Raw genomic sequence first — 20,661 nt, 5'->3', positions numbered from 1 at the left:
TGTTAAAGTCGTAATAATAATAAAAAAATATATATAAGCTTTATTTGTTTGCGTAACGAAATTGTTATAACTTATTTTGATGTGTGCCATTATTGTGTTGTTTATTGCTTATAATGAGATAAACGAGTAAAAAACTAAAACGTGTATTCGACTTTATGTAGCGTTGCGCAGATCTTGGACATCAAAGTACCGCGAGAGCGAATTACAAAGCTGTGCCCTTGAATTGATATCGCGGTACTCTGATGTTATAGCGCTCGGTCTAAACAGTGCAGCGTGAAGTTAAACTACACTTAAATATAAAAAAAAGTAATACAAGAACATATTTGTTTTAATTTGATAATATAAACGTATTTTAAACGTATCTCCATTCAAATATCAAACACAGACAAACAACTGACGTTGTAAAATTAAAATTGTTCAAACAAATAAAAGAACTTCCGTCGCTGTAGTTACGCGCAGCTTCCTGCAGGAATGAAACTGCACTGATGCTGTAGATCTGCCGAAGCTGACATGGAGAGGAGAATAGGTATGAGAAAATTAATATATTAATTTTCGTTTGCATTATGTGTCAGTAGCTGTGAAATTTCCACAACAGTCAGTTGTATTAAATCGATTATATGAGAGGCAGCTGAGCCACTTGTTAAACTTCATATATGACAGTAAATACTTGCAGACCACTCTGTATTAGTGTCAATTCAGATTTGATCAGGTTCTAAAGATATGTTCCTCATGTGTGTAGAGTTGCCACCATTGGGTCCTGATGATTTGCCCTTGCATCTGCTGGAGGTGGGCTGCTCTGGGAATTTTGAGCTCATTACACATCCACTGCCCAAACACATGACAATACCTCCACTGAGCACGGTATGCTTATGCCATTTAATATGATTTTATTTATTGTTAATAAATTAACAAGTATATTCTAAAACATTTAAATATTATAATTATATATATTTTCAGCTTCCCCATGGCTTGCCCCCTGTATGCCTGGATTTAAAAGCAGAGGTGGAGAAACGTTTCCTCAGAGATCCTGGTTGGCTTCCTATATATGATGTAGACGACGCCTTTCAGGACTTTACCAAGTACGAAACTATGAATGTGCAAAATGAGCAGTATTTGTCATCTTAAATGTGTTAGTCACTGTCAAACATTGTTATACTGTTTTTTGTCTTGTAGGGTATGCAAAAGAGAGGTAGATGTGGATTCGCTTTTCAACGCTCCTCTGTGTCCAGTGCACGCTGAGCTGTCTGTGGTGAGAGACCCCACTACTGGAATGCTACTGGATTTCAAAGAGGTAATAGGAAAACATTTAAATATTTTTCAACAATTAACATTAGTCTCAGGTGTTCCCAGAATGTGCCTGCGAAGTTTAAGGTCCAAATACCCTATAGGTCATTTATTATAACATGTTAAAAGGAACAAGTGTTGTTTTTGTGTGTGTCTCTTTAAATGCAAATGAGCTGCTGCTTCACTCACCATTTACTTTTATCTAAACCGAAAACATACAGCGTTTTTAATAAGAAAATCACCGTCATTGTTCATAATTAATGTGCGGTAATGAATTATGTAAAGAAGATTAAAAAACTGTGGGCTTTGGATGATTGTGGGTGTGGTCTGCGCAAAGTGACATCACTTTGCTCAGATAACACCAACAGCTTGGATAAAAAAAAATTTGTTGGCAGATTTTTATCATTAAAGGGTGATTGTGTACACACAATTATTTTGAAATCACATATAAAAGTTAATTTCTCATATTAGGTGACATAATAACACAAAAAACAGTATAAGATAGTCATTATGGTCTCTTCAACGATGATTTTATGTAATATCAGGTGCTGATAGAAGACACAGGGTTGTCTGCGAAAAATTCGCTCTCATTAAAAAGACAACCAGGACCTCCGTCAGAGAGCCTGAGAGGGAGTAACACAAACTACCCGTTTTTGCCAGGTACTGTTATTCATACTTTGATAAGCTATCATAATTCAATTTAGAAATTACAACGATTTTGTTTTTTATTCGCTGTTATATTTAAAGCTGGAATGGAAGAACTGACACTGGAGCAGATAATGAAGAAGTCAGGGCTGGAGGAGGACATTGACTTTGAAAACAGTTGGTGATATTACTCAATGTCTAGAGAGATCATTACACATCTGTGAATGTTGGGGAAATAAAAAGAAACTTTCTTTCCAGACCTGTTGGTTGTTGCTCCTGGAATGAAGGGTGGCATGGACTTCAGTACTAAAGGTCTGATCTCACTTCTGCCTTCCACATGTTTGCAGTATTCATCTTTGGGTTTTTATCATGCATTGTGATCTTTCGATACCTTTAGAGGCCAAAACAACAAAGGGTGAGGTGAATCTTATGTCACTTCTGGAAACGTTGGATGACATCATTGACACACCACTGGAGGAGAAAGAAGTCCCACAACAAGAAGAACCCACTAAACTTCCCAGAACCAACAGTCTGGAGGATCTGGGAATTATAGTATGTATTTATTAAAAAGATCACAAAATATTCGTGTACAAGTGGCACATCGTTTTTTTGACCACCCGTGTTTTTCAGATTCCACGCCCCTCTACTTCTCAACCTAAAGCGAACACACCAGATGAAGATAAGGGAGACAAAAAATGGGCAATTCCTCTGGATGTCGCCTCACCTTGTGACGATTTCTACAAACGGATACCTGATCCGGCCTTTAAGGTATCAACACTGACCCAGACATATATTATATATTATTATATTATACATATATTAATATTCTTGTCATGGAGATTTATATGAGGAATAATTGTTTTTATATGGTTTCCTATCTGTCTCTCATGTCAGTATCCCTTTGAGCTGGACGTGTTTCAAAAGCAGGCTATACTCCGACTGGAGGCACATGAGTCTGTCTTCGTTGCGGCCCACACATCGGCTGGCAAAACGGTAGTGGCTGAATATGCGGTCGCACTTTCCCAGAAACACATGACTAGGTGTGTGTCTCTCTACATTTGGCCTAATGTCTTCAGTTACATTTGATGTATATATATATATATCAAATGACATGGGTGTTTTTCATAATAGGACCATCTACACGTCCCCCATTAAGGCCTTGTCCAATCAGAAGTTTCGGGACTTTAAGAACACATTTGGTGATGTGGGGCTTTTGACTGGAGATGTCCAGCTCAACCCTGAAGGCTCTTGTCTTATCATGACCACTGAAATTTTGAGGTGATTATACAAAAGAAATCAAACGTTAATGGTTATATTATTGCTAGTTTAATGTATGAATTGTTTTCACTGTTGCTGTCCCAACAGGTCTATGCTCTATAATGGGTCTGAGGTCATTCGAGACCTGGAGTGGGTCATTTTCGATGAGGTTCACTACATTAATGATGCAGAGGTAAACATGCTTGTTTTTCTTTATTATTATTTTCCAAGCAATTTACATACAGAAGCACACAGAAAAAATCCTATAGACTTACATTGAAGTAGAGACCAGAGTCATATCTAGGGTCCTAGGTGGGCTGTTTTGATTTTGGCCAATAGGCAATCACCTAGCAACACTAAAGTAAACGTTCACGGCACTGCAGTAACCAAAACTTAGCAATTGCTCAAAGTCCCTTAGGGAAGTCACACCACTAGATGGCCATGTTTGCAACACCTCATGTGGTTATTTCAGTCATGCAAGAATAAAGTCCTATCTACTTGAATGGGGAAGGCAGAAATCTCTAAAATCATGTGCTAAAATCACAATTAAACAACATATTTATGACCAACAATTAAACCTGTACAATAACTTTAGTTTCTTAAGCTAAAATTGTAGTACAACACCTTTTCCAGGTTGTTTCGACTACTGTGCATGTCCATGGATTGCCAAGCACCTCACATGACTCTGTATAGAGCCCCTCCTACTGTTTTTAATTGTAATTTTTGGGCTGTTTCTCATGTTCACAGAGGGGAGTGGTGTGGGAAGAAGTGCTCATCATGTTGCCAGATCATGTTAGCATCATCCTGCTGAGTGCTACAGTGCCAAACGCTGTGGAGTTCAGTGAATGGATTGGGTGTGTGTAATATATTCATTCATGTCTATGCTGGAGCTTTTATACAGATCGCCCGCGTTACTTGTCTACCTGTGCGTGTTTCTCATTTTAAACCTCTGTTTTTTGTGTTGCCAGTCGTATTAAGAAGCGACACATCTATGTGATCAGCACACTTAAGCGGCCCGTCCCTCTGGAGCACTACCTGTATACCGGCAACAGCACCAAAACTCAGAAAGAACTCTTCTTGTTGCAGGATGCCACTGGAAACTTCCTCACAAAGGGGTTAGTTAACTGTTTTAGACCAGTAATGCATTTCTAAATTAGAGAAGCTTTAGAGTTTGATGTACCCATTTGTAGTAGGCCAGTGGTCTCCAACATGGTGCCCACGGGCACCAGGCTGCCCACATGGAGTCTGTGAGTTGCCCGCCAAAGCATATTCTATTAATAGCCTCAATATTAATATTTTTTATTACATATTTTTTATATTAGCTGAGCTTCTTTTATGTATGTTAACATTTTAAACCATGATAAAACATATTAACAAAATAAAATCAACAAGTAAAACAAAAAAGTTTTGAGTAGACTATATCAAAAAGTAGCCCTCCAGATTGTTTTATCTATTGTGGTAGCCCTTGCTCACAAAAGAGTGAGACCCCTGATGTAGATAACCCAAAGTTCAACTTTACACTTTAATACTCTTTAGCAACATTGTACATTTATAGTAACTAGTAAACAGAGGATAGCCAATCATAGCCAAGGTCATTTACTGTGTATACCAAGAGTAATTTCCAGATTTGCATTTTAATAAATGTGAAAAACAGAGGGAGACTAAATAATTTTGGTCCTTTTTAAGCTTGACCTCAACTTTATATTTGTACCTGTATTGTATTTCAGCTACTATGCTGCAGTGGATGCCAAAAAGGAGCGCACCAGTAAACATGCGCAATCTTTCGGCGCAAGGAATGCATCGCACAACACAACAGCAAGTCAGGTCAGCATGTTTACTTTGCTTTTGTGCTCATTTCATGTGAAGGTTTCAGACTAGAACTCGATTTTTAGCATCCCTTTATAAATGCAGAAGATCATCCAGTAATATTTTAAAGGAAAACACCACAGTTTTTCAATATTTTACTATGTTCTTACCTCAACTTAGATGAATTAATACATATCTATCTTTTTTCAATGCGTGCATTTAATCTTTGTACAGCGCGTCATGAATGTGTTAGCATTTAGCCTAGCCCCATTCATTACTTGGGATCCAAACAGGAATGAATTTAGAAGCCACCAAACACTTCCATGTTTTTCCTATTTAAAGAATGTTACATGAGTAATTACATGAGTAAGTATGGTGGCACAAAATAAAACGTGATGATTTTTTAAGCAGATAAAAAATGAGAACTATATTGTTTGGCGGAAGAGCACTTAGTTTGCAGCACTTCGACCTCGGTGCGCAGTAACATCATCACTCCTGACTCCTCCCCCTCTCGCTCAAACTTCTGCAATATTACTGCGCCCGAGGTCGAAGCTAAGTGCTCTTCTGCCATACAATATAGTTCTCTTTTTTATCCACTTAAAAAATCGCCACGTTTTGTTTTGATTTTTTATAAAAGTGGAATATTCCTTTAATAATTTAGTTAATGCAAGTTAATATAACCACCAAACTATCGTTATCAAGCAGAGATTAGTCGGAATAATCCCCTATCGGTATCGGTGGGAAATTTTATATCGCCGCATCTCTGTATCCTCTCTTGTCCTGGTAGGATCGGGCAGTTTGGCAGACGCTGCTGAACTTTCTGTCCCAGCGGCAGCAGACTCCTGTGGTGGCATTCACATTCTCACGGACGCGCTGTGACGAAAACGCCCGCTCGCTGAACTCTCTGGATCTGACCACCTCTATAGAGAAGAGCGAGATCCACTCCTTCCTCCAGAAGAGTCTGAGCAGGTTGAGAGGAAGTGATCGCCAGCTGCCGCAGGTACGTGACATGAGATCAACCAGTTTGGGTCTGAAAATATATTTTGAGAGCATATACTGTATAATGAAGGTGTTGCCATTGCCATATAATACTGTCCAATATTATCATGCTAGTTCTTTATCGCAGTCATTGTGAGTACATAAGTGTTGTTTCATCCACTCAGATCCTGTTAATGCGGGACTTGCTGAAAAGAGGGATTGGTGTTCACCACAGTGGCATCTTGCCAATCCTGAAGGAGGTTATAGAGATGCTCTTCTCACGAGGTTTAGTGAAGGTTTGTGCCTGATTTAAGAAATATTACTTTCGCTGTCACTTTCTCTAACTTGCTCACGCGTTCTCTCTCTCCATTTTATTTGCTTTCTCTCATATTTACTACACTCTCGCTCTCTCACAGGTCCTGTTTGCGACAGAGACATTTGCCATGGGCGTGAACATGCCTGCCAGAACTGTTGTGTTTGACACCATCCGAAAACACGACGGCACTGGTTTCAGAAACCTCCTTCCTGGTAAATACCCATCTTGGTTGCCCTTTATAAAACAGCATTTGTTTAGATGTTTAGATAAAGATGTTATATAAAAAGGAGTTATCAGATACTTGTTGGCTGAGACTCTACAGGCAGGCTGACGCTGTGATGGCCAGGTGTTTGTTAAATTGGCAATGTCTAATTAATTATGCTGAAGTACCGCAGATGTTTGTGCACATGTGACTGGACTCCATCCAGATGGGAAAAAGACTGTGGGCAGCATTTGGTGTGTGTTTGTTTGTGTGTGTGTGTGTGTGTGTGTGTGTGTGTGTGTGTGTGTGTGTGTGTGTGTGTGTGTGTGTGTGTGTGTGTGTGTGTGTGTGTGTGTGTGTGTGTGTGTGTGTGTGGTGTGTGTGTGTGTGTGCGCGTGTGCGTGGTGTGTGTGTGTGTGTGCGCGTGTGCGTGCGTGCGTGCGTGTGTTTAATTACTTGTGTTTTTTAATTTATTTTTCTTCTGATAATTGTGTTAAGGAGAAAAAGGAAGAGAGAGATTATAGCTGGGCCATTTTTTAAGAGGGCACATATATCTAAATATACTTTTACTGTATTGTTGTATATTACAAGAAAGTGCACATGGGTCAATGACGTGACATTTATTAATTATTTTGTGTCCGAATGGTTAAATTAAATGTAAAAGGGTTAAAATTTCTAAATAAATTTGCAGATTACTTGCATAAATTAAAAAATACACCAAGTGTAAAATTTCTGGTTTTATTTCATTTTGAAAGAATATTTGGGGGATAATTGCAAAAATGTCAATGTGGTGTAATCGGTCGGTGTCAATTAGTATTTTTTTTATTAAAATATAAATATTTTCATAAAAAGTGGAATTAAATATAATCATCTAGATGCGTGTAATATGATTTTTTGTAATATGATTTAGTAATAACTGATAAAATTATATTTTAAAATTATTATTATTTTTAATTATTATGCTAACATGCAATGGTGGATAAAAGGTGGATAAAATATTTTATATTTCTCATTCTTTGGTGCAATTGGCGGTTACACCATTTGACATTTTCAGGTCCATTCAGTTTTAACTTTTAAAATGGTGCAAATTTAATTTTTTATTGTATAAAATGAACAAATAAATGCATGATGTGCATTGGAATAAACCTGATGCGTGCTTGTAAAAAAAGTTTTTTTTTTTTAAATTTTGAATTCTTTTCTTCCCGAACCGTTTTTGTCCCTGGCCCACATATTACATGTTTTGTTTTTAAAGAAAGATGCTTTTATAGGAAGTGATTTGCAGGACATTATTTATCAGCATTTGTGCTCCCCATGACCTTTACCTCGCTAAATCTGTGCTCTTTTAATTTAAGCTACAGGAACATAATAAACTGCATGTACTTCACGATGCCTTTTACTTTTATTTGACTATATTTTTTGTAAGATTTACCTATTTTAGGTGCAAGGCTTATTCTGATGTTTCAAGGGTATCACAGAGTTAAACTGATGTGTTTGTGTGTATAGGTGAGTATATTCAGATGGCGGGCCGGGCAGGCAGGAGAGGTTTGGATGCTACAGGGACTGTTATCATCCTCTGCAAGGCTGGTGTTCATGAAATGGGAGATCTTCATGCAATGATGCTGGTCAGTACTGCACTTGAGTCTGTGTAAAACTCCAGAGTCTTTGTTCAATACTTTGTCACAAAACCTTTATTTGTCATGTTTTGAAGCGAAGTGGTATATATCTGGAGTCTGTACCCTCAAAAAAAAAAAACTCCCACCCTGAAAGAAGTTCTAATATCCAAACGCTTGAAGTATTGGATTATGCCATGAAGCTTCAGTCTGTAACTTTTGCCTCTCTATCGCCATCTCTGTTTAAAACACAGAATTGCCGTTATAAGCAGAAATAACTGTGTGAGGATGAATCTTATGTCTGTGAGCAGTGAATCAGAGCAGAAGTTGACATGACATCCTTTTTTTCAGTCATATCTGAAAAATGTTTTTACTGGTTTTGTTCTGAACAAATTAAAGCGGACAGGTTTTAAAATAAATCACACTGCTGACGTCTTAATTGTTCAGTGGAAAAAGTAATCTCTAATACCTTCAGATGTCAAAAATATATATATATATTTTTTTTATATAATTATCTTTTTGGGCCATTTTTGTTTTATTGATAGACAGTAGTTTTTGAGAGACGACAGGAAAGTAGAGGGTGGAGAGAGGGGTATGGGATCGGCAAAGGACCTCGAGCCGGGATTCGAACTCGGGTCGCCAGAAGTGCGTTTGCACCATATGTCGGAGCGCTGCCCACTACACCATCGGCTCCGACTGATGTCAAAAATATTTTTAAATGTGCACAAACTCTGTCGCTTTCTCTTTTTGACTGCAGACTCTCCACAGCTCAAGTTTTGAAGGTTTTAACAACCGGTTATTCCCCAGATGTAGTAAGAGTAATGCCCACATTGTAAAAAATTTTGTCAAATCAACAATATTTTTATGCTACTTTAACTTAACTCTTTCACCGCCTGCGTTTAAAAAAAAGTTGCCAGCCAGCGCCAGCGTTTTTTATGATTTTCACAAAAGTTTAATGTCTTCCAGAAAATGTTCTTCTTCAAATATATAAACATACAATATACCAAATGAAAGAACAGACCCTCTGCTTTCAAACAAAAAAAAACCGTTTCATCCTACCTTCAGTAGTTCTTTTGTAATCAGCTTTTGAATATGGGTAGGTTTCTGCAACAACACCCTATTTTGAGCAAAAAGCAGAGATAATTCCATTTTTGTGACAGACTTTTCATAGAGATCCCATTCAGAGCGATCTTTAAAACAGACACGGACATGCAGCAGCTTGCCATAGGGCAATACTTCCAGGTTTAAAAAGTTGCGGAAGGGCGCCACCTAGTGGATAATAGCGGTATTGCCGAAAGACGGAAAAACTCGTCATTGGCGGGGAAGCGTTTTCTCTTGATTGACGAGATATCTTGTCAATGGCGGGGAAAGAGTTAATAAGTTAAGTTACAAATTTCAACTTGTTTTTATAAGTTATGTCAACTTATAACAAGTGAAAACTTAAAGTAAGTTGAACTGATTTGTTTAAACTTCATGCTGCAGTGCAGTTTATTCTTAGGGGCATCAAACATACATTTTTCAAATTATTATTATAATTTTTTGTTTACTTAATTATTGATTTTGTTTGTTTATTCTAAGCAGTTTTAAAGTGTGATGTTTGCTTGTTTTTCAGGGGAAACCGACATTGCTGCAGTCTCAGTTCAGACTGACTTACACAATGATCTTGAACCTGCTCCGCGTTGAAGCCCTGAGGGTCACGGACATGATGAAGAGAAGCTTTTCTGAGAACCACAGAGATACACAGGTAAATCGTCCCATTTCCCAGCGGCACCTGGGGGAAAGCAGACGTAAATACAACTTCAGTAAACACAATCTTTTTAATCTTATGGAGAGATTGAAAAATATGTGATGAAAAAAGTCTTTGATTGGCTGATTTATGCCTTTTTCGTGGTCAGACGCATGAGAAGAGAATAAGCGAGCTGAAAAAGGCACTCTCATCTCTTCCTCCACTGGACACAGAAGGACAGTTATCTGATATACTGCCATATTACCACACCATCACAGAGATGCGCTACACAACAGAGACCCTGCAGGTACAAACACACACACCGACACTCACAAACATCACAGAGCTGCCCACTCACACATTCATGCACATATGCACATCCATCACAAAGACCCTGAAGGTATACAATCACACATACACACGCATGAGCTGCACATCACCACAGAGATCCTTAAGGTACACATACACACACATATATAAAATTATTCTTGTTTGTTGTATTCATGGTTTACATCATTCATTGTGTTTGTTAGCAAGCTGTCCTGGAATCAGTGAATGGACTCAAAGCTCTGTCTGTTGGGAGAGTGGTGGTGGTAAACAACGATCAGCACCACAACGCCCTGGGAGTCATTCTGCAGGTGTGTGTTATACTGCGTAAAATACAAACTTCACTGTAGATAAGTGCTCTTCGTTCATTTTTTCATGAGAGACACACTGAAAAGTTAATAGGAAAGCCACTTTTACCGTAAAGTATCAAAAGTTACATTCAATCATAAATAGCATGTCTGCTTATCAATCTGTCAATAAACGCCACAACAATTTTTCAACATTTAATGAATAACGGCATGCATACGTCACAGAGGTTTTTTATACGTTTAAATAAGGTTTACTGAAAATATTTGGATATTGTCTGAATTTTTTTGCCTTTACCTTTATTCAGAAAGGACAGTGAAGAAATACTTTTTAAGAAGTGGAGATTTTTGTATGTACTTAGAGGGTTTTGCAGTGAAAGACAGTCAAATTTGTGAAAATAAGACTAATATAACCTTTTCATTGGCATTAAATTGAAATGACTAAACCTAAAAAATGGAAGCCTGCTAAAAATGCTCATTTAAAAAAAAACATTTAAGACGCACTTTGTTGTACATCTTGTCTTCAATATTTGTTTTTCATCTCCCACAGGTGTCCAGTGATGCTGTAAATCGCACCTTCACCACTCTTATTATCTGTGAGAAGGGGAACGAGGAGCCTGCAGAAAATCAGTCGAATAAATCCTCAGCTTACATCTACAGCTCTGCACTGTTTATTCCAGAGGGTTTGTCAATATTTACGCAATAAATGACAGCAGGTTGTCTTATATTGTGAATATAGTCACAGCTAAACAGTGTTTTAGTGCCAATAGTTATATTGGCATTGTTATGGCATAAATAAAGTCAAAGTCACACATTGTCGATATTATTTGTAGGACCGTGCAGCCATACAGTGCAGAAACTGAAGTTGTCGTCCATCTCTGCCATCACAACCAAAACCCTCAAAGTCATTCCAGAGAGAATCATTGACAACTACAACAAAAGACAACAGCCACGCTTCAGGTGTGTGTGATTTCAATGTGAGGGAATTTGCATCTGTTGAACAGTGGTGATGAATTAATGTAAATCATCCCTCCGTTCGTAGACTTGATCCACCAGGTCAGGCCATTTCTACAGCAACCCAAGAGCTCCTGCGTTTAGCGGAGGCCAATCCAGATGGCATAGCGACTCTTGACCCTGTGAATGACCTGCACCTAAAGGGGGTAGATGTGGTGGAGGGGGTGATGAGACAGCGAGTGTTACAGGACAGCCTGAAAAACTTCCACTGCATCCACTCACCCACCTTCACTGAACAGGTCTGTCAATGTCTGTCTGTTCGTACATCCATTTTTCTTTCTTGTTCATCTGCCAATCTCTCTGTCTGTATCCCTACCTGCAAATCTAATCTACCTGTTTATCAAATCTCTTGGCCTGTCTGTCTTCCAATTTGCCTATCTTTCTCCCTGTTTATTGAATCTCTCTGTCTTTCAGTCTGTGTATCTGCCTCCTTGCTTGTCTGTCCATTTATCCAACTTTCTGTCTGTCTTTCTGTCTATCTATCTATACATCTCAGTATTTTTCTGTCTGTCCATTTATACATCTCTTTGTTTGTCTGTGTGTCCATCCATCCATCTTTCTGTCTATCTATCTTTTTATTCGGTCTGCGTGTCTGCCTGCCTGGATATGTGTCTGTCTGTCCGCCTGTCAATTTATTGATCTTGTTTGTTTGTCTGCCTTCCTGCCTTTATCCGTTGTCTGTCATATCTATCCTGTCTATTTCTGTCAATCTATCTATCTGTCTATATCTCGATAATGTCTGTTATCCATTTGTCTGTATGTCTGTCTGTCCTATCTATCTGTCTGCTTGGATATCTGTCTGTCTGTCCGTTTATTCATCTCTCTGTCTGTCTTTCTGTCCATCCATCTCTCTCTGTCAATTTATTGATCATGTCTGTCTGTCTGTCTATCTATCTATCTTGTATATTTATCTATCCTGTCTATCCATCTTGTCTGTGCTATCTATATTTCTCCATCCATCCATCCATCCATCCATCCTGTATATCAATTCAATTCAATTCAATTCACAATTGCTTTATCGGCATGACTGTAAATTATACAATATTGCCAAAGCATGTATATAAAACAATAAAAAAAATATCTGTATAATAAAAAAATATGATCAAATCAACATCATTTTAAATTAACAGCATAACACGTTAGAACATGTCTGAACATCTATCTATCTATCTGTCTATCTATCTATCTATCTTTCTTTCTTTCTTTCTTTCTTTCTTTCTTTCTTTATATCCTTCTTTCTTTATATCTTTCTTTCTTTTTTTCTTTCTTTCTTTCTTGTTTATCTATCTGTCTATCTATTTATCTGTCTATTTATCTGTCTGTCTATCCTGTCTATTTCTGTCAATCCATCTCTCTATCTGTCTATCTCTCGATAATGTTTGTTATCCATCCGTCTGTATGTCTGTCTGTCTGCCTGGATATATGTCTGTCTGTCCATTTATCCATCTCTTTGTCTATCTGTCTGTCTTTCTGTCCATCCATATCTCTCTGTCAATTTATTGATCATGTGTTTGTCTGTCTGCATGTCTGTCTGTCTGTCTATCTATCTATCTTGTATATCTATCTATCCTGTCTATCTGTCTGTCTGTCTATCCATCTTGTCTGTGCTATCTATATTTCTCCATCCATCCATCCATCCATCCATCCTCTATATATATCTATCCTGTCTGTCTATCTTGTCTCTGCTATCTATCTATCTATCTATCTTTCTATCTTTCTTTCTTTCTTTCTTTCTTTCTTTCTATCTGTCTTTTCTATTTCTGTCAATCCATCTCTCTATCTGTCTATCTCTCGATAATGTCTGTTATCCATCTGTCTGTATGTCTGTCTGTCTGTTGTCTGTCCTATCTGTCTGTCTGCCTGGATATATGTCTGTCTGTCCGTTTATCCATCTCTTTGTCTATCTGTCTGTCTTTCTGTCCATCCATCTCTGTCTGTCAATTTATTGATCATGTCTGTTTGTCTGTCTGTCTATCTATATATCTTGTATATCTATATATCCTGTCTATCTGTCTGTCTGTCTATCTGTCTATCCATCTTGTCTGTGCTATCTATATTTCTCCATACATCCATCCATCAATCCATCCTGTATATACATCTGTCCTGTCTGTCTATCTTGTCTCTGCTATCTATCTGTCTCTGCTATCTATCTGTCTTTCTTTCTTGTTTATCTATCTCTCTATCTATCTATCTGTCTATTTATCTGTCTGTCTATCCTGTCTATTTCTGTCAATCCATCTCTCTATCTGTCTATCTCGATAATGTCTGTCTTGTTATCCATCCGTCTGCATGTCTGTCTGTCTGTTGTCTGTCCTATCTATCTGTCTGCCTGGATATATGTCCGTCTGTCCGTTTATCCATCTCTTTGTCTATCTGTCTGTCTTTCTGTCCATCCATCTCTCTCTGTCAATTTATTGATCATGTCTGTCTGCCTGTCTGTCTATCTGTCTATCTACTATATCTATCTATCCTGTATATCTATCTATCCTGTCAGTCTGTCTGTCTATCTTGTCTGTGCTATCTATATTTCTCCATACATCAATCCATCCTGTATATACAGTCTTGTTCAAAATAATAGCAGTACAATGTGACTAACCAGAATAATCAAGGTTTTTAGTATATTTTTTTATTGCTACGTGGCAAACAAGTTACCAGTAGGTTCAGTAGATTCTCAGAAAACAAATGAGACCCAGCATTCATGATATGCACGCTCTTAAGGCTGTGCAATTGGGCAATTAGTTGAATTAGTTGAAAGGGGTGTGTTCAAAAATATAGCAGTGTGGCATTCAATCACTGAGGTCATCAATTTTGTGAAGAAACAGGTGTGAATCAGGTGGCCCCTATTTAAGGATGAAGCCAACACTTGTTGAACATGCATTTGAAAGCTGAGGAAAATGGGTCGTTCAAGACATTGTTCAGAAGAACAGAGTACTTTGATTAAAAAGTTGATTGGAGAGGGGAAAACCTATAAAGAGGTGCAAAAAATGATAGGCTGTTCAACTAAAATGATCTCCAATGCCTTAAAATGGAGAGCAAAACCAGAGAGACGTGGAAGAAAACGGAAGACAACCATCAAAATGGATAGAAGAATAACCAGAATGGCAAAGGCTCAGCCAATGATCACCTCCAGGATGATCAAAGACAGTCTGGAGTTACCTGTAAGTACTGTGACAGTTAGAAGACGTCTGTGTGAAGCTAATCTATTTTCAAGAATCCCCCGCAAAGTCCCTCTGTTAAAAAAAGGCATGTGCAGAAGAGGTTACAATTTGCCAAAGAACACATCAACCGGCCTAAAGAGAAATGGAGGAACATTTTGTGGACTGATGAGAGTAAAATTGTTCTTTTTGGGTCCAAGGGCCACAGGCAGTTTGTGAGACGACCCCCAAACTCTGAATTCAAGCCACAGCACACAGTGAAGACAGTGAAGCATGGAGGTGCAAGCATCATGATATGGGCATGTTTCTCCTACTATGGTGTTGGGCCTATTTATCGCATACCAGGGATCATGGATCAGTTTGCATATGTTAAAATACTTGAAGAGGTCATGTTGCCCTATGCTGAAGAGGACATGCCCTTGAAATGGTTGTTTCAACAAGACAATGACCCAAAACACACTAGTAAACGGGCAAAGTCTTGGTTCCAAACCAACAAAATTAATGTTATGGAGTGGCCAGCCCAATCTCCAGACCTTAATCCAATTGAGAACTTGTGGGGTGATATCAAAAATGCTGTTTCTGAAGCAAAACCAAGAAATGTGAATGAATTGTGGAATGTTGTTAAAGAATCATGGAGTGGAATAACAGCTGAGAGGTGCCACAAGTTGGTTGACTCCATGCCACACAGATGTCAAGCAGTTTTAAAAAAACTGTGGTCATACAACTAAATATTAGTTTAGTGATTCACAGGATTGCTAAATCCCAGAAAAAAAATGTTTGTACAAAATAGTTTTGAGTTTGTACAGTCAAAGGTAGACACTGCTATTTTTTTGAACACACCCCTTTTAACTAATTGCCCAATTGCACAGCCTTAAGAGCGTGCATATCATGAATGCTGGTTCTTGTTTGTTTTCTGAGAATCTACTGAACCTACTGGTAACTTGTTTGCCACGTAGCAATAAAAATTTACTAAAAACCTTGATTATTCTGGTTAGTCACATTGTACTGCTATTATTTTGAACAAGACTGTACATCTGTCCTGTCTGTCTATCTTGTCTCTGCTATGTATCTGTCTCTGCTATCTATCTATCTTTCTTTCTTGTTTATCTATCTATCTCTCTATCTATCTATCTGTCTGTTTATCTGTCTGTCTATCCTGTCTATTTCTGTCAATCCATCTCTCTATCTGTCTATCTCTCGATTATGTCTGTATTGTCATCCATCCATCCGTCTGGATATGTGTCTGTCTGTCCGTTTATCTGTCTGTGTTTCTGTCCATCCATTTCTCTCTGTCAGTTTATTGATCTTGTTTGTTTGTTTGTCTGGCTACCTGCCTTTATCCGTTGTCTGTCTATCTATCTCTCTATCATGTCTCTTTCTATCAATCCATCTCTCTATTTGTCTATCTCTCAATAATGTCTGTCTTGTCATCCATTCATCTGTCTGTCTGTCTGTCTGTCTGTCTGTCTGTCTATCTCTTGATCATGTTTGTCTATTAATTGATCCAGTCTATCTGTCTGTCTTTCTTTCTCTCTATCCATCCATCCATCCATCATCTCTCTCTTTGTGTGTGTTGTGTCTATCTGTCTGACTTTCTGCTGTTTTATCATATTCCACTGTGCATATCTTTTTTATAATAAAAGCTGTCATTTCTATATCAAATGTCAGTTCTGCTGTATTTTTTCTCTATATTTAGTATGCATTATGCATAATAACTCTCCCAGGCTCTCAGACTGCATTTATGAAGTGTGACAGTGATGGGGCGGTCTAAGGATCTGTCTCATTAACTCTCAGTAATCACTTTCCGAATGTGATGCAGGAACTGAGTGATAAACTTATGATCATATTCTCTCTCTCTCTTTCTCTCTTTCTATGGATGTCCTGCTCAGTTCGCCCGTGTGCAAGAAAGGATGAGTGTGCAGGATGAGCTGGACAAACTTCTCTTCCTGGTGTCTGATCAGTCATTGACTCTACTGCCTGAGTACCATCAGAGAATTAAGGTCAGTTCGGCATGAACGTCTCCATCAAAGAGTTGTGTGAGTTACACGATATAACGTCTTTACACAGCAAAGCTGTCAACACAACACTTAATGCCGATAATAAAGCACACTGTATTATTTGGCAAAACTGATATAATCAAAAATATGTTATATACTATTAATAAAGTTTTTGCAATACATACTTTTTGGCATTTCCAATTTGCTTGATTTATTATGTTGAGTGAAGTTTCAATCTTTTTTTAAATAACAGGTGTTGGAAGCTCTGAAATATGTGGATAGCACTGGGGCGGTTCAGCTGAAGGGACGTGTGGCGTGTCAGATCAGCAGTCATGAACTCTTACTGACCGAACTACTGTTTGAAAACACCTTGAGTCCTCTGGCCCCAGAGGAGAGCGCCGCCCTGCTGTCCTGCCTTGTCTTTACACAAAAAACCCAAATAGATCCACACATCCCCAACACTTTACAAGAGGTAATGCACTGCATGTCTTCACCACATACACCTCATTATTAATACACAAGCAAAACGTCATAAACCTTTAATAAAACAATGGGTCTCGTCGGACCCGAGTTCGATTCCCGGCTCGTGATCATTTGCGGATCCCATACCCCTCTCTCCTCCCTGTACTTTCCTGTCCTCTCCTCACTCACTGTTCAAATAAAGGCAAAATGGCTAAAAATATATAATAAATATATAAAAAACTTTCCGCTTAATTCACAACATGTGGGTACGCACATGAATAAGTTTTAATACTCGTTCTTATTTCAGTGAATTTAAAATGATCTACATGAGCGGCCGCGTGCAAGAGGTTGGCAATTTGCATGTAACACGCCCAAACCAGCTCCATATAAGGGCTTTCCGCCTTTTTATTTTTTAATGTACTTAAAGGGTTTTGCAACAAAAGGCATTCAGATTTGTTAAATAGAAATAAAATTATTAAAGTGACAATAAGGCATTTCAATTACTGACTAATAACCTTTTTATTGCCATTAAATTGAAATTAGTGAACCTAAACATAAGAGCCTGATAAAAAAATGCTCACTTACAAAAAAAACATATTAGATGCACTTAGAGGATTTTGCATCTGAGCTCTTCAATTCATCCCTGAGAACAGGTGCAGTGTGTTACTGCTTTAGGTACACCTGAAATGCATTTCTGCACTCACAGCCAATAAAATGTAAGGCATCAAATATTCCTGTCCCGCTGGTTATGGATGGATGTGAATTTGTACGGTCCTCTGTGCTCAACATCCAGGTGATGTGCATATCAGAGTAGCACATGCAGCCCGGACGTTTGCTTTATGGCTTTTCATCTGAGGATAAAGTCGCACATGTCATACAGTATCTGTGTGTGTGTGTTGCTGAACGGCACGGAAGCATAGAAGTGCTTTAAAGGGACCGTAAATAAGTTATGACATAAGATTGAGAAGCGACCAAGAGTTTTATAGTGCCCTGTGTCTCATAGACTATTATAACAGCGCACTCCTCCTTGAACGCTGAGAGGTGAGTGTGTACAGGTGATGTCGTCGCAGTCCGACTAAATTTCCTGCTTTGCTTTAGGCTTGTAAGCACTTAGACAGCAGCGGTGGACTGATGTAGTGCTGTACTAAGTGACCTCACTTACATTAGTAACTAATGTCATCTTCTGTGAATATATATTTTTTCCTTTTTGCGTTCCCAGGGCATCAATCAAGTGCTTTCTGTGGCACAGCGTATTGGTGAGCTACAGATGGATTGTGGGATAGGTCAGACCGCTGAAGACTTTGTGTCCCAGTTCAAATTTGGCCTGACTGAGGTTGTGTACTGCTGGGCAAGAGGCATGGTGAGCACTTGGCCTGAAATATGAAAGGTCGCCCTGCAACCAGTGTGTATGTTATTGATAGCGGCATCATTTTTGTGTGTAATTTTGCTTTTATTAACCCTTAACATTATTTATAAATGTAAAGACATATATATGTTACCATGGACCACAAAATAAGAGTCTTTTTATTGAGATTTATACATTAGCTAAATAAATGAGCTTTACATCGATGTATGGTTTGTTAGGATAGGACAATATTTGGAAATCTGAGGGTGTAAACAAATCTAAATATTGAGAAAATCACCTTTAAAGTTGTCCAAATGAAGTCAATAAAAACACATATTACTAAAGATAAATACATTTTGATATATTTATGATTAACCATGATATCATAAGGATTTTTGGCATAAAAAGATTGATAATTTTGACTCTGCTACTAATATATCCGTGCTACTTATGAATGGTTTTGTGGTCCAGTGTCACAATATCAAATGTATATAGATCACAGATGGAAAGTATGTATTTTTGGGCAGAGAAAAATCATGCCTGTCAATAGCTGGTAATAGCACGTGGTGTCTTTGTTTGTGTGGTAGCCATTTGCAGAGATCGCCGAGCTGACAGATGTGCAGGAGGGGACGATCATTCGCTGCATCCAGAGGCTGGATGAGGTCCTGAAGGAAGTGAGACAGGCCGCTCGTATCGTCGGTGACTCTGTACTCGGCAGCAAGATGGAAAAAGCTTCGCTGGCCATTCGTAGAGACATTGTGTTCACTGCCTCGCTCTACACACACTGAGGAGGAAAGATGCAGAGTGTGTGTGGATTAGTATGAAATGGGAGTGTACAGAATATGTACTTGCATTACTGAGTGCATGTTTACATTATAAGGTGTGTATGCATGTACAGTACGAATGAAGGATTAATTCACTCCAAAGTTGTGAACTTAATCTGAAATGGAAGTTGACATCAATCATGGATTGTAAAGCAATCATACAGCAATAAAATAAGCTTTATATCATGAACACCACATGAAAAGGTCTATTTGCTATGATTTAATGCTTTTGATTTGTTATATAACTTTTTATAAGGACCAGAAACATATTAGTCATGTGTGTTGTCGAAAATCGCTAATAATTGACTCAGGGTTTTTGTTTTTTAATACAGGAATCGTCTATATGTGACACTGCCTGTGAAAACCCAGCTTAAGTCATTTTTTGTGAATTTGTTTTCTATAGAAAGTAATTCTGCATAATGTACAGAACATCTTTAATATTGGTTGAGTAAGGTCATGTCAAAGATTGAAATCAATGAGCGAAATCAAACTTTTAGATTATGAGACTTTAGCCTGGATTGACAGAAAAGGTCACATTCTTGATGTGCTGTGATTTTTCTCATTTGCTGCATCTTTTCTCTGTTAAAGGCGGGGTGCATGATCTCTGAAAGCCAATGTTGATATTTAAAATCACCTAAACAAACACGCCCCTACCCCAATAGAATGTGGACCTTATTTTGATAGACCGGCCCCACACATATGCAACCCAGGCAACAAAGTCGGTTAGTAGACACGCCCCTTACTGCTAATTGGCTACAAGTGTGTTTTCGTACTCGGCCCGACTCCCTTTTCGAAAGTGTTTTTCAAAAATCATGCACCCCGCTTTTAACCTTCGTATTGACCTATAGATGTAACCTTGTGTCAAAATTAACCCATATTGGAATTCTTGCCGGCATAGTCACTTTTTTATGTTTGTAACTAGTTCTTGAAATATGGTTATTTCTATAAAACAATATTATAAAAACAGGCATTTGCTTTGTTTAGATTTTGTACCACGATGGTAGTTATTTCAAATTCTATAATGAACGTGCCTTTCTCAGAAATAATTAAGGAATAATTGATGACGCGCCGTTAATTGCACACCCAATATGGTCATGCCGTTACACCACGGGCGTGCATTATTTTCAAATAATTCAAAGGACCGGAGTCAATTATTCCGCTTATACCACAAACATTTGACAGGTCAGTTGTGGGTTTATCAGAATGTATGCATACCCATGGAACATTTCTCAAACAATCAGAATAAAGCATTTAACAGCCCCGTGTTATAAGTAAGGACTTATTGATGACGGCCCATTGAATTATTTAAAAATAATGCACACCCAAGGTGGTAATGGGGCATGACGTGAAGCGGAGTCAATTATTCCCCTTATACCACAGTTACCACAAACATTGCTCTGTTGCCTAT

The 20,661-nt window shown here is 38.2% G+C and overlaps 1 protein-coding gene across 1 annotated transcript; it reads left to right on the top strand.

Moving 5' to 3' along the window:
* The first annotated feature begins 435 nt into the window (after window positions 1–435).
* Window positions 436–19,445, top strand: skic2 (SKI2 subunit of superkiller complex). Its single transcript, XM_065293604.2, has 29 exons — window positions 436–526; window positions 740–861; window positions 958–1,079; window positions 1,174–1,291; window positions 1,830–1,944; window positions 2,032–2,106; window positions 2,188–2,241; window positions 2,327–2,481; window positions 2,560–2,697; window positions 2,824–2,969; window positions 3,061–3,207; window positions 3,295–3,379; window positions 3,934–4,040; window positions 4,155–4,301; window positions 4,914–5,010; window positions 5,780–5,992; window positions 6,156–6,266; window positions 6,387–6,498; window positions 7,992–8,110; window positions 9,711–9,842; window positions 9,994–10,131; window positions 10,358–10,462; window positions 11,007–11,139; window positions 11,290–11,416; window positions 11,499–11,709; window positions 16,515–16,625; window positions 16,876–17,094; window positions 18,304–18,444; window positions 19,017–19,445. Exons 1-29 carry the CDS (start codon window positions 511–513, stop codon window positions 19,215–19,217), a joined length of 3,717 nt encoding a protein of 1,238 aa, XP_065149676.1. The 5' UTR covers window positions 436–510; the 3' UTR covers window positions 19,218–19,445.
* The last annotated feature ends 1,216 nt before the right edge of the window (window positions 19,446–20,661 follow it).

This window comes from Paramisgurnus dabryanus, chromosome 19 (assembly GCF_030506205.2).
Source record: "Paramisgurnus dabryanus chromosome 19, PD_genome_1.1, whole genome shotgun sequence".
Taxonomy (NCBI): Eukaryota; Metazoa; Chordata; class Actinopteri; order Cypriniformes; family Cobitidae; genus Paramisgurnus; species Paramisgurnus dabryanus.
Note: the sequence above shows the minus strand (reverse complement) of the source record. Positions and strands in the feature narration are given on the sequence as shown.